Source organism: Babylonia areolata, chromosome 6 (assembly GCF_041734735.1).
Source record: "Babylonia areolata isolate BAREFJ2019XMU chromosome 6, ASM4173473v1, whole genome shotgun sequence".
NCBI classification, from domain to species: Eukaryota; Metazoa; Mollusca; class Gastropoda; order Neogastropoda; family Buccinidae; genus Babylonia; species Babylonia areolata.
Window position 1 is genome coordinate 9,294,892 of NC_134881.1, and position 13,454 is coordinate 9,308,345.

General features: G+C 38.8%; 1 protein-coding gene across 1 annotated transcript in view; it reads left to right on the forward strand.

Moving 5' to 3' along the window:
* The window catches only part of LOC143283277 (uncharacterized), a 34,974-nt gene continuing 21,520 nt past the window's right edge, over positions 1 to 13,454 (forward strand). The window contains exons 1-3 of the mRNA XM_076589460.1: positions 1 to 219; positions 6,535 to 6,624; positions 11,951 to 12,016. Of these exons, the coding sequence (XP_076445575.1) occupies positions 144 to 219; positions 6,535 to 6,624; positions 11,951 to 12,016 (232 nt within the window). The 5' untranslated portion in view covers positions 1 to 143. The remainder of the gene's footprint in view (positions 220 to 6,534; positions 6,625 to 11,950; positions 12,017 to 13,454) is intronic.

The following is a 13,454-nucleotide window of genomic DNA, read 5'->3' on the forward strand; positions in this document are numbered from 1 at the left end:
CTCTCATCTGGTCGTTGACTGTGACACACGTAAAGGATCAACAAGGGTGACTACAGTCTCAGTTAAAGTGCAGTTACCAGTCATTATCCACGAATCCCATTGTATTCGATATTTTATAACATCGACGTTGAATCGGCATCAACATGAGATCCATCGTAGCGGTTGTTGTTTGTGTCTGCTTTCTGCTCGCGACACACCTTTCTTTTTCAGCAGCACAAGGTGAGCTGGAAAGAAATCTGTTCATTCATTTGATATTGAATCAGCCGTGTTACAGAGATTCTGTTTGTGTGTTTTTTCTCTCTCGGAAATTGCCATCCATACTTATCCCCTGCATGTTATAAATTAATACTGGTCATCAGATACAATGATAGTGATACTGAAGTGAAATCAGAAGGCTGAGAACATTAGAACAGAATCGCTCTCAGTTTATCCGCTTCTTCCAATTTTAAACAATGTAGTTTTTTGTTTTTTTCTCAGTTGGTAACTCTTAAGTAAATGTGAACTGAATGTCTTTTTCGGAGTTTCTTTTTGTCTTAATTGGTGTTCTGTGTCAGTGTGTGACTTTTTTTTCCCCAAGGCCTATAAGCGCGTTGGTTTACGTTGCTTGTCTGGCATCTGCTTAGCAGATGTGGTGTAATGTGTATATGGATTTGTCAGAACGAAGTGATGCCTCCTTGAGTAACTGAACTGAACTCAACAGTGACTTTTTGTTTTATTTGTTGTAATACAAAGAGAGTTATAACTATATATATATATATATAATTTTTAAATTAAAAAACAAAAAAACAAAAAACAACCCCAAAAAACCCTTTCTCCCTCCCCTCTGCACCTCTCTCTGCCCACCTCCCCCAGAATCTCTCTCTCTTTCTCTGATCATGTTTGTGTGTGTGTGTGGGGGGGGTGGGGGGGGGGGGGGGAGGAGGGGGGCAGCATGATTTATTTCTTCTTTATATTTTGGATCATTTTTTAAAAGTTGTTGAAGAGTTGTGGAGTTAATCGCATGGATCCATGTACATTCATAACATTTCTTTTCTGCACATCTTCCCATGCCACTGTACACATGTGCTTTGAATGGTCATGTGATTTAGTTGGGTTTTTTGGGGTTTTTTTTTTTTGGTTAACCTCTAACTCTTGCTGCTGAGTACATTTGTCAGGGAAGGTCTGTGACCTCACTGAAATAAAACAGAATTTTCACTGTTTTTTGTTTCGCTCAGTCACAGTTTGTTCCAACGTTACACCAATGTCAAAATTGTTCCAACAAGTTCATTTTCGACTACATAGCATGGTCACATGTTTTCCTGTTGTAACATTACCCAGACGCTCCAGACCTATCAATCAGGAGACCAGGGCAGTCACTGTCTTTGGTCTCACATGATGATGCTCAGGTAATCATGTGCATGTTTACACTGAAAAAGCATTGAGTGGACTAGTCAGTTTGATCATTTGCCTGAACAAGAGAGAATGTGTCTAAAAAGTCAAGTTGCATCTTGGTCAAACAGCATCTATGTCTGGTGGATTAAGATATGGAGTGCAAGGATGGAACAAGCGCCTCGAAACAGAGAAGTCAGCCATGAATTCTGATTGTGAGAAACAAGAAGAACAAAGACCAGGGAAGCAACACAGTGCCACAAATGTGTCAGCTGTAAAGAAGCAGCGGCGGGAACAGAAGTTTTACCAAACATACACTAAAAAATGTGTTTGTATGCCTTGTAGATGAAATATGTTTACTGATACAGCTCGGAGTCCGAGTGTTCCTACCAAATTCAGAATGTTCTGACCAAGTTTCCTGATTGTTTCTACAAACACTTGACAGGGGTTGGCGTCTCTGAATTTGGGTGCAGGTTGTCAGTCACCTCTCTGTACTTGAAGTTCCTCTTGGGATTGCATTGCTTTTGTTCAGCAAAATAAATGACAGATAATATCTAAATGTGTGTAATTTTTGTAAGGAAGAAAGAGATACAATTCTGCACTATCTATGGGAATGTAACCATGTACAGCATTTTTGGAAGGAGTTTGTGAGATATTTAAAAGAAAAGTTTTTACATTGTGATAGACTTAACCTGAATGACACTGGTGCTTTTTGGACATAACAAAATGAAAACTGATGAATGTTTCTCATATATTTTATTGATAGCTAAATTCTATGTATACAAATGTAGAATCAACAAATTGAAACCAACACTGCAAATGTTAAAAAAAGACCTCAAACAGGTATATGAAGTAGACAAGTATGCCTTTAACATAACTATGGAATATAACAAGTTTGTGGAAAAATGGACACTTTATAACTGTTTAATACAAGATTAAGCTATACAATGCTACCTTGGAATTTTGCCATTTAACATATATTGTTTTGCAGTTGTGGATTTGTCAGTACCTAGAACTTAATTATATGCTCACCCTATACTTTCTAATGCACAAAACATATAAATTCTGTATCTGTAAACCTTTGTCTGAATAAAAAATGTTGGAAAAAAAAGAAAAAAAAAGAGAAAGACACCACTGATAAGCACACAACAGTAATAAAGTTCTGCTCTTCAAACTCATGGCACACTGATCTCATTTCATCAAGATTCAGCAGTCAGGATGGTAACACTGTAGCAAGATTTCTTGAAAAATGAATAGATAATTACTTAAGTTGTGATAGGATGATCTGTGGCATTAAGTATTTGTCTTTTGCCTGCTCAGTTTGTGAATTTACACACAGACACACACACACACACTACCACCACTACCACACACACACACACACACACACACACACACACACACACATGACCACATGTGACAAATTTATCAATAGAAGGTATGTACTTAAACGTCATCAAAACATGCATATACATGATGCAACCAGATGTACCTGAAGTTTTGATGAAGGGATAATCTCTCTATATTATATTAAGTGTTTCACAAGTTTACTTTTGAAACTGTGTTTCCAGTGCCGTATAAGTTGTAGCATGATTACTAATATTCATATGAATTATGTAAACGTGTACTCAACTGAATTTAACTGAGCTGGATAAAAAGGAGAAAATCAATAACAAAAAGCAAAAACAACAAGGATAACAAGGCCTTCAAGACTCACTTGTGATAAATCAAGTCCCCTAGCATTAATTACAGAGTAATTTCCCTTTTTTACTATCTGCACCAAAACGTTTGCAAAATAAATAAAAATTTCATGCTTAGCAAAAGAAGTTCCTGTTTGAAAAAAAAATGATAATAATGACTCTTCTTGTTGTTGTGTCAGAATAAGAGGTCAAAGTGGCAAGTTTAGAGAATACAAAAAATATAAATATAACAGTAAATGCAGTTTGCATATAATTAGGCTTCTTTTAAAAAAAAATTTTGTGCCTATCCAGAGGTGCAATATTGTTTTAAACAAGATGACTGGAAAGAACTGAATCTTTCCTATTTTTATGCCAAATTTGGTGTCAACTGACAAAGTATTTGCAGAGAAAAATGTCAATGTTAAAGTTTACCACAGACACACAGACACACAGACACACGGACACACACACACACAGAGACAACCGAACACCGGGTTAAAACATAGACTCACTTTGTTTACACAAGTGAGTCAAAAACACTTTTAACCCATGCAGAGAAATAGGTATAATTTGATATATTTAATAATTATGAGGTGGATGGCTGTGGATGCTACTGTGGCAGGGGCTGTGCTCACTTTCAGATTTTGTAAGTTGGACATTTTGTTGTGAATTTTGGAGTGTGTGTTTGCATGTGTGGTAAGTCTATGTTCTCTTGTGTGTGCACCCAGGAACTTAATGTCAAACTGCAGAATAATGATGCTCCACTGTGTTTTGTGATTATCTCTGAACAACAACAACACCAGGAAAAAAAAAGTTACGTTTTCCCTGTACACATAGTGTTTGTTCTCTTGATATGCCACTGTTACTGCATGAGTCCTTTGGGTTATGATAGTAATTGTATTGACTAAGCTTTTCATCAGTATTATGGATGGCCAAGATTCAGAAAGATTAAACACACAAGCAAGGAATAATCCAAAGCAAAAATATCCCTGGCTCCCCCTAAATGCTCTCTCTCTCTCTCACACACACACTCTCTCTCTCTCTCTCACACACACAAAGAAAGCAAGAAAGAAAGAGCATATTATGTTGTTAAAATATATATCCCACTGTTTTATCTCCTATGTGTTTCACAGGAAATCTGATAATATTCTGTTTACTTGACATTCTTATAGATCTATTCACCCAGTGTTCTGATTTGAATCGTAAACCCTTCAATGTAACAGCTAGACCCTGGCTTTTACGATATCACACTCACAAATAGTGTAGATATATGCTTTCTTTCTTAATTTTTTTTTTTTTCATTATTATAAATTACCCTCCAGGTGTTGCCATAGGTTCAGATCAATGCCCAGGAGACTAGCAAATTAGCTGCCGAGTGTGAACAGCTGCTGTCCTCAGTGATTCGGGGGCAGTGTGCATTGTACCACTGACAACTCACATGATGTATTGATCATCTTCGTCAGTTGTTTATGTGCAACTGTGACTGTGACTGTGAGAGCACAGCCAGGGTTTCAGAGAAACTGAATGAAATAGAGAAAAGGCCAGTAGGTATGTTCTAATGGTCTTTGCCCAGTTTCTTTTTTTTATTCTTTTTTTTTTTTTTGTTGTTGTGGCCTCAGTTGCATGCATGTCATGGAGCTTCAGCTTCAGCATGTGCTCTTTTTTTTTTTTTTTTTTTTTTTAAATGATTGTTGATTTTTTTTTTTATAGTGCCTCACATGCCTTGTTCTTTGGCCAAAATATCCCCCAAAATTATTATTTTTATTCATTTAGATAACTTTTTTCTTGATTTTGTTTTTTTTTTTTTTTTTTTTAATAATTTTTTTTCTTCTCATAACTCCTCAATTTCTGTAGTTCCAGTAGCACTCAAATAAGTATGGTTATGTGATAGCTGACAAAATCTTGATTAGAAATATGTACTGAATTCTTTGAAGAAACAAATCAAAGCAGATATCGTAATGATCTGAAATAATTTACGTAGAAATGTTGAACTTGAAGGCATGATGGAATCCGCCACCGAATGTGATGTCCCTTCTGCTGGATGCACTTTCCACAGCTTCCTCTCAATCAGCTCCTCACTGTTCACATGAAAATAGTTACAGCACATGATTTCAAACTATTCTCATTACCAACAAGCAGCATCACACTCGTACATCCAGTCTGAGATAGGTACCCATATTTACGAACCTATCTATGTCAGATAGGTACCCATATTTACGTACCTGTCTACATGAGATAGGTACCCATATTTACGTATTGCAGTGCATGATGTACATGAATGATGACAAAATCTGAAAATGTATGTGATATTAATGAACTTTGGATACAGTGTACCTTGCATACAGTGTGTGTGTGTGTGTGTGTGTGTGTGGTCTGCCGAGTTTCTCTCTCTCTCTCTCTCTCTCTATATATATATATATATGTATGTATGTATGTATCATTGTATGTATCATTGTATATATATATAGATATAGATATACTAGATATTCATGATTGAAATAAGATACATCTTTCTTTGCCTGTCTGCATTTTTTTTTTATCACTACGTATTCGTATTCTTCTTTGTTTTTGTTGTCAGTGTCAGTGTGATTGTCAGTTTTAGATTACATATGGTATGTAGAATAAAATAAGACAAATCCTTTTATGGCTGTCAGCTTATCTGCATTTTAAAGTTCACTTCTTTGCTATTGTTTTTGCTGTCAGTGTGATTGCCAGTTACAGTAGCATAAATGAATGAATGAATAAATAAATTAAAAAAGAAAAAAGAATATAAATGATTGAATGAACATCTCTGTGTCTCTCTCTGTCTCTGTCTCTCTCACTGTGTGTGTGTGTGTGTGTGTGTGTGTCTCCCTCTCTCAATATATAATATATATAGATATAAAATGAAATGAGATGGCTGTCTGCATATATATCTGCATTAAAAAAAAAAAAATCACTTCTTGTCAATGTTGTTATTGCTGTCAGTAAAAATTGTATATCGTGACTGATCAAACAAATGGTACCCAGAAGATTTTGACTAGCCACAGTGAGTTCTGACTTATTTATAAATTCTTTTCTTTCAGTCATACACACTGCACATACACATCTTTTACTGACAAGATTGGTGAGATCATTTTAATCATGGAAAAGGAACTAGGACATTGATATAAATTTGTCATAGAGTTTTTTCCCTTTTTCTGTCGCTTTGATGAGTCTTCTGTTTGCTAACAGACCCATTTGATAATAAAAATATAATTGTTATGAATACGTAAAATTGATCAGTTACATTTATTTTCTTGATCTGGGTTTTTTGTTTCTTGAGGTTAAAAGCATCAGGATCAATAATAATTATAAAAAAAAAAAAAAAAAATTCAGAAACAGCAATAATTGAAATATCTTGATCTGATGATGCCGCTCAACTGATAGAACCAAAAAGCCTGGATCAGTCAACACTCTTTGACACTTTGAAACTGAAAGAGCCGCGTACTCCTTGGTTGATTTTCAGATTGTACCTCTCTTGAAGTAAAAGCTGACTGCTGCTTGACCAACAATACCTGTGTGTATGTGACATGCAATGGAACTGATGATAATACAGGTAAGGCACACATGTAAGACAGAAAGCTTTTACTTTTTTTTGTAAAGTGTTTGAGTACATGCAGTTAACTAGTGTATGTCTATATAACTTATTCACATTTTTCAGCTCAAACATAATTATACTGTACTGTAGACTCATGTGTATGTATTAGATGTGTCAGTGTGTGTGTGTAGAGGGATAACATTTCCTTGAAACTTATCACACAAGCACATGCACTTTGAGTAGGATGCAAACATTTGCTCACACTCATACACACTCAACACGTACACACACATAGCGCATATGCACGCACGCACGCACGCACACACAACACACTCAGAGACAAGGGCACATGGTGGTATGTGGATCTACTAACAATTATTGTTGAGTATACATGTACTTGTGCATGTAAGCACTTTCATACACACACACACACACACACTCACTCACCACTCACTCACTCACTCACCTACTCACACACAGACAAATACATGCACATTAAGACACACACATGCACACACACACACACATATGCACACACACACACACACACAACTGATATACTACCTAGTCCCCCCCCCCTGCACCTTTTCCACCCACACACCCATCCACACCCACACATACACACACTACCTAAGGGAGAGAGGAAAAGTAGGACAAACACAAGTGAACAAAAAAAACAACACAACCCAGCCAAACCCTGCATCATGTGCAACACCACAGCCATTGTGTGAAACTGTCCAGACAGGCCAGCTGGAATGGATGAATATCAGTCACAAGCTCACCACCCCCCCCCCCCTTCCCACCTTCTCCCACATCCCCCTCCCTCTGCCCCCTCCTCTGCTCCTCTCACTCTTAGTCCCCACTTTTAGTGCAGTTAACATACTGCCAGCTGGGTTTTCTTTTTTTGTTTTTTTTTGTTTTGGACTCCTGTGGCCAAACAAAAGTGGGTCTGTGTAATCATTTGGTCTGGGTCATTCAGGGGTTGTGTGTGTGTGTGTGTGTGTGTGTGTGTGTGTGTTTGTGTGCGTGTATTTTTGTGTGTGTGTGTGTGTGTGTGTGCATATGTGTGTGTGTGTGTGTGTGTGCGTGTGGGCATGTGTGCAAACGTGTGTGTGTGTGTGTGTGTGTGTGTGTGTGACAATGGAAAGAATAAAATCAAAGCAATAAAGAAAAACCTAATTATTCCCCCCCCCCCCTTTTTTTTTCATTTTGTTTTCTATGTATATTTGTGTAAAAATCAGCAAATCCACTTAACTGTTTATGCCCCCCACACCACCCTCCTTTTTTTTAATTGATTGATTATTAGCCATGTATATATTTCTTTAAAATTCTTCATAACCAATGCTTTCTTTTTTCTCCCAAATCTACAAAGTGAAGTTTGGGGCAACTCTGAACAGCTGCAGATAAAAATTTAACGATCATGTGATAACAACAACAACAACGATAACAACAACAACAACAAAAAGTAAAAAAAAAAAAAAGATATGACCACCCCAGGAAGGGGGCGTGGGGATGGGTGCTGGGGAGAGAAGGGGGAAAGGGTCTTGGGGAGTCAATCTGACACTAAGCTGACACCATGGGAAAGTGCAGCACATTAACTTTGGTGAGTGGGTTGCGAGAATGAGAACAACTGGTTGCGAGAATGATAACAGGCAGGGTTTTTTTTTTTTTTTTTTTTTTTTTGTTGTTGTTTCTTTGTGTGTGTTTTGCCCCCAAGGATTCAAACTCACATCCCAGATGGAGCTCTCGGCTCAGTCCTCTCTCACTCTGAGCCAGCTGTGCTATGAAGGAAGGCTTCCCTGATGTGACACTGTGTAGCAGAAGAAGTGAAGCATGAATAACAATGATAGTAAAGAACATTATGTATGAGCTTGATGTCTGGTTTCTCCACATGGGAGCTCTTAGCACATTACATTACAATGCAGCATTAAAAAAACAACAACGGAAGACCGCATGCCTGCATGTATGCATGTACACACAGATTCACATAGACACACACAGACACACAGACACAGACACACACACACACACACACACACACACACTTTCACATACCCACCCACATATACATGCATTCACACATACATGATTACACCCATTCACACATACATATACTGACATAGTTCTCCTGTCCCCCACATATACCTCCCTCCACCACTACCCCCCCACCCTCTCCCTCCCACCCTCTCCACACACACACACCATGCATACACACAAGTACACACACATACATGCACACACACACAACGTGTGCACACACGCACACACACACACACACACACACACACACACACACACACACGCAACACCACAAAAGACATGCGCGCACATACACAGACACACAGACACTCACTCACTCCTCCCCCCCCCCCCCCCCCCCCCCAACACACACATGAAAGAACGAGAGAGAACTGAGGTAAGAAGAGAGAGAGAAGGTAATGCAGCTTTGGTTTTTTTTTTTTCATATTTAATCATGCTGAAAGCTTCAGGGGGCTGTGTCATATGGGACCATGTCTTATGGGACCATGTCATATGACCGTGACTGCTGAAAGGCATTGTTCTTGGGCCATTCAAACTCCATGCCTGGAGCTATATATATATATATATATATATATACAGGTCTGGTGAAGAAAATATGAGAGTCACACATCATGAACAGAAATACGAGGGTCATTCAATAAATAAGGTGAATTTTTCGGTATAAGGACTTCTAATACAGATAGAAGCTTACTTTTTTTTCTTTTTTTTCCCTTTTACTTCTTTTTCACATGGATTTAATTTGTTTTGCAGATTAAAAAAAACTTTGAGAGTTTTGGTGATTAACAAAGATGGCCGACCAAGAAGCATGCTCCAGGATTGAACAGCGGTCAGTTATCAAGTTTTTGGTTGCTGAAGGGTGCAAACCAGTTGAAATTCATGGGAGAATGTCAACTGTGTATGGTGCCACATGTTTCAGCCGAAAAAATGTCTACAAGTGGGCTAAATTGTTTAAAGAAGGACGGAGCAGTGTTGAGGATGAAGACAGGTCTGGAAAGCCTACAGAAGTGAGGTCTCCTGAGGTGATCGAATCAGTCAATGACCTCATTCAGTCTGACAGAAGGGTGACAGTGGATGACATTGCAAGGACTTTGAGCTTATCTGTTGGGACAGCACACAAAATTGTCCATGATGACCCTGGCTACTCGAAGGTCAGCTGCCGGTGGGTGCCAAAGATGCAAGGCCTCACACAGCAGCCCGAACTGTGCAGACCATCAACGAGCTGGGCTGGGAACTGCTCCCTCATCCCCCTTACAGCCCAGACCTTGCCCCTTCAGACTTTCACCTGTTTGCTCCCTTGAAAGCGTTCACGAGAGGCACGAAGTTTGAAAGTGACGATGAAGTCAAAAGTGTTGTGAGCGACTGGCTGAGACATCAGTCCAAAGATTTTTACGCTGAGGGAATACGGAAGCTTGTGCACAGATGGGAAAAGTGTGTGACAGTGCTGGGAGACTACGCTGAAAAAAAAAGAAAAAAAGTAAGCTATCTGTATTAGAAGTCCTTATACCGAAAAATTCACCTAATTTATTGAATGACCCTCGTATATTGTGTTGTATTACTCTTTTCGTCACAGCATATTTCTTCTGTGTGAAATTCAGTGGAGAGTGTATCACTACACTGAGTGCACCACCTTTTTTTTTCTGCCTGCAATTTTATTTGTTTTCCAGTTGAAGTGGAATTTTCTACAGAATTTTGCCAGGGACAACCCTTTTGTTGCCATGGGTTCTTTAATATGCGCTAGTTGCTTGCTGCACATTGGACGGCAACAAAAGGGTTGTCCATGGCAATACTCTGTAGAAAAATCCACTTCAATAGAAAAGACAAATAGGAAACTGCAGGCAGGAAAAATTAAAAAAAGAAAAAAAAGAAAAAAGAAAATGATGAACAGCACCAGGAACCCATATCATGCCTCCAGCCACACCATCTTCCATGGAGCAAGACCTCAGCTTTGATCGAACAACTTGACCATAACTAAAGGGCATTACGCCAATAGTGCATTAAACAGACTCAGACTCTGCAAGTAGAAGTATGAACAGTAGATTATTAGCATCACTGATTATTGCACACTACTCTACTGCAATTTCCACTGTAATTATTTCCACTGATCACACTCCCAGAAGAAGGATCTGTATGGTCTTAAACATTGACACTTCTTTATGAAACTTGAAAGTGAATGGTATTTCAGAAACCACAGTTTGTTTTGTTTTCTTGTGTGTGTGTGTGTGGTTTTTTTTTGTTTTTTTTTTTAAAGTACAAACTTCCTCCGTACTACAGAACTACCATCGTGAAAATGACATGGCCATGTACAACAAAATGTTAAATTCAGTTTGAATGTCTGTTATTTATACATATATGTCTGTGTTTTATTTTAATTTATATAAGGATGTGTAACCTTGGGACGGTTTTTGTTGGACTGAACACGAGAAGCAACATCCATGGGTTTTCGTTGTGAACCCTGACTTTGTGGAGTTACCAGTCTGGTTTGTCATGGTGGTGGTTATACCCGATCACTGAGATACAGAGAGAGAGAGTGAGAGATGTATATATAGACAATTGAAGGAATGTTTAGAATAATATGATATATTTACGTAGTAGAAGACGTCATGTAATTGTAAGGTCCAGGAAGATGACGTAAAAAAATAACATTGCGTCACCTATTATGAGCGAAGTCTGTGACCAAGCTGCTGGCTAGCAGCGAAAATTCAGATTTATTTATCTTTTATTGTTTAACAAAACAATATTTATTTTATTTATTTCAAATATTTGTATTTGTATTTCTTTTTATCACAACAGATTTCTCTGTGTGAAATTAGGGCTGCTTTCCCCAGGGAGAGTGCGTCGTTACACTATAGCGCCACCCATATTTTTGTTTTTTTTCCTGCGTGCAGTTTTTTTAATTTGTTTTTCCTATTGAAGTGGATTTTTCTACAGAATTTTGCCAGGAACAACCCTTTTGTTGCCGTGGGTTCTTTTACATGCACTAAGTGCATGCTGCACACGGGACCTCGGTTCATTGTCTCATCCGAATAACTAGCGTCCAGACCACCACTCAAGGTCTAGTGGAGGGGGAGAAAATATCGGCGGCTGAGCTGTGAATCGAACCAGCACACTCAGATTCTCTTGCTTCCTCGGTGGATGCGTTACCTCTAGGTCATCACTCCACATGTATATCTATATCTATATATCTATCTTATCTATATGAAGTATATATCTATATATACATATCTATCTGTCTATCTGTCAATATACATACAAAGATATATAGATATAGATATATATTTTTTGGGGGGTGGGGTGTCAAATTCAGTTGCAGGTTGCTTCAACAGCACTGAGGATGCAGGGTGTGTGGATGAAGCAGAGGCTGTGGACACCTGTAAGTGTGAAGCTTTTTTTGGTGTTGTGTTGCTGGCCTCTGACAGTGTTTGTGTGTGTTTGTGTGTGTGTGTGTGTGTGTGTGTGTGTGTGTACAAATATACAAGCATGTGTTTGTGTGTGTTTGTGTGTGTGTGTGTGTGTGTGTGTGTGTGTGTGTGTGTGTGTGCGCGCGCGCTAACATGCATGTGTGTGTCTTTGTTTGTTTTTGTGTGTGTGTGTGTGTGTGTGTGTGCAAACATGCAAGCACATGCGCGTATGTGTGTGCGCGCGCGCGCGTGTGTGTGTGTGTGTGTAAATATGCGTGTGTGTGTGTGTGTGCGTGCATGTGCGTGTGTGTGTGTGTGTGTGTGTAAATATGCAAGTGTTTGTGTGTGTGTGTGTGTGTGTGTGTGTGTGTGTGTGTGTGTGTGTGCAAACATGCAAGCACATGTGCGTATGTGTGTGTGTGCGTGTGTGTGTGTGTGTGTGTGTAAATATGTGTGTGTGTGTGCATGTGCATGAGCGTGTGTGTGTGTGTGTGTGTGTGTGTGTGTGTAAATATGCAAGTGTTTGTGTGTGTCTGTGTGTGTGTGTCTGTGTGTGTGTGTGTGTGTGTGTGCAAACATGCAAGCTTGTGTGTGTGTGTGTGTGTGTGTGTGTGAGAGAGAGAGAGAGAGAGAATCATTTATTCATGAATAGGTCGTAGGTCCCCATGAAGGTACATGGACATACAAGCTCATCACAGCCATATCAAAATGTTGTACATACATATCAATGGTCACCTCAAATGGATGTATGAGTTGTTGTTCAGAAATTATCTCTGAATTTAAATAAAGGTTGCAATAAGAGCTGACAGATTCCAAAGTTCAGTATCTTTAATAAATGATATTAGCAAACTTAGTTTAAAGGCACACTGATGTTGGTAATATTTTGAAGGAATGAACTTCTGTCGGATATCACTAAGAGCTGGACAACACAAGACAAAATGCAACTCATTTTCCTTGGATGAGAGAGAGAGAGAGTGGGGGGGGGGGGGGGGGGGGGGGGTAGAGAGAGAGTGTGTGTGTATGTGTGTTCTGTGTTTGTGTGTGTGTGTGTGTGTGTGTGAGAGAGAGAGAGAGAGAGAGAGAGAGAGAGAGAGAACAAGAACAAGAACTTTAATCTCCAGGCCTCCGGCCCCTAGAAAGAGGTCAAAAGTACACAATATGGTGATCACATAGCGACAACTCAGTGTAAAATACAACTGACTTAAACCTGTAGAACAAAAGTTCCTCTTGTGCATTGTAAATTTATTCTAAACGTTTTCATTGTTGTCAACGAATTCCTGTCGTATCTTCAGGGCATTAAATGTATAAATATTAAGAGTTTATGTACACTATAAATAGAACCATTCTTCAGCAAGTGAACATATGATTGCCCTTCAGAGTTCAGATGTTTTTGCCTTAGGTTATTTTATA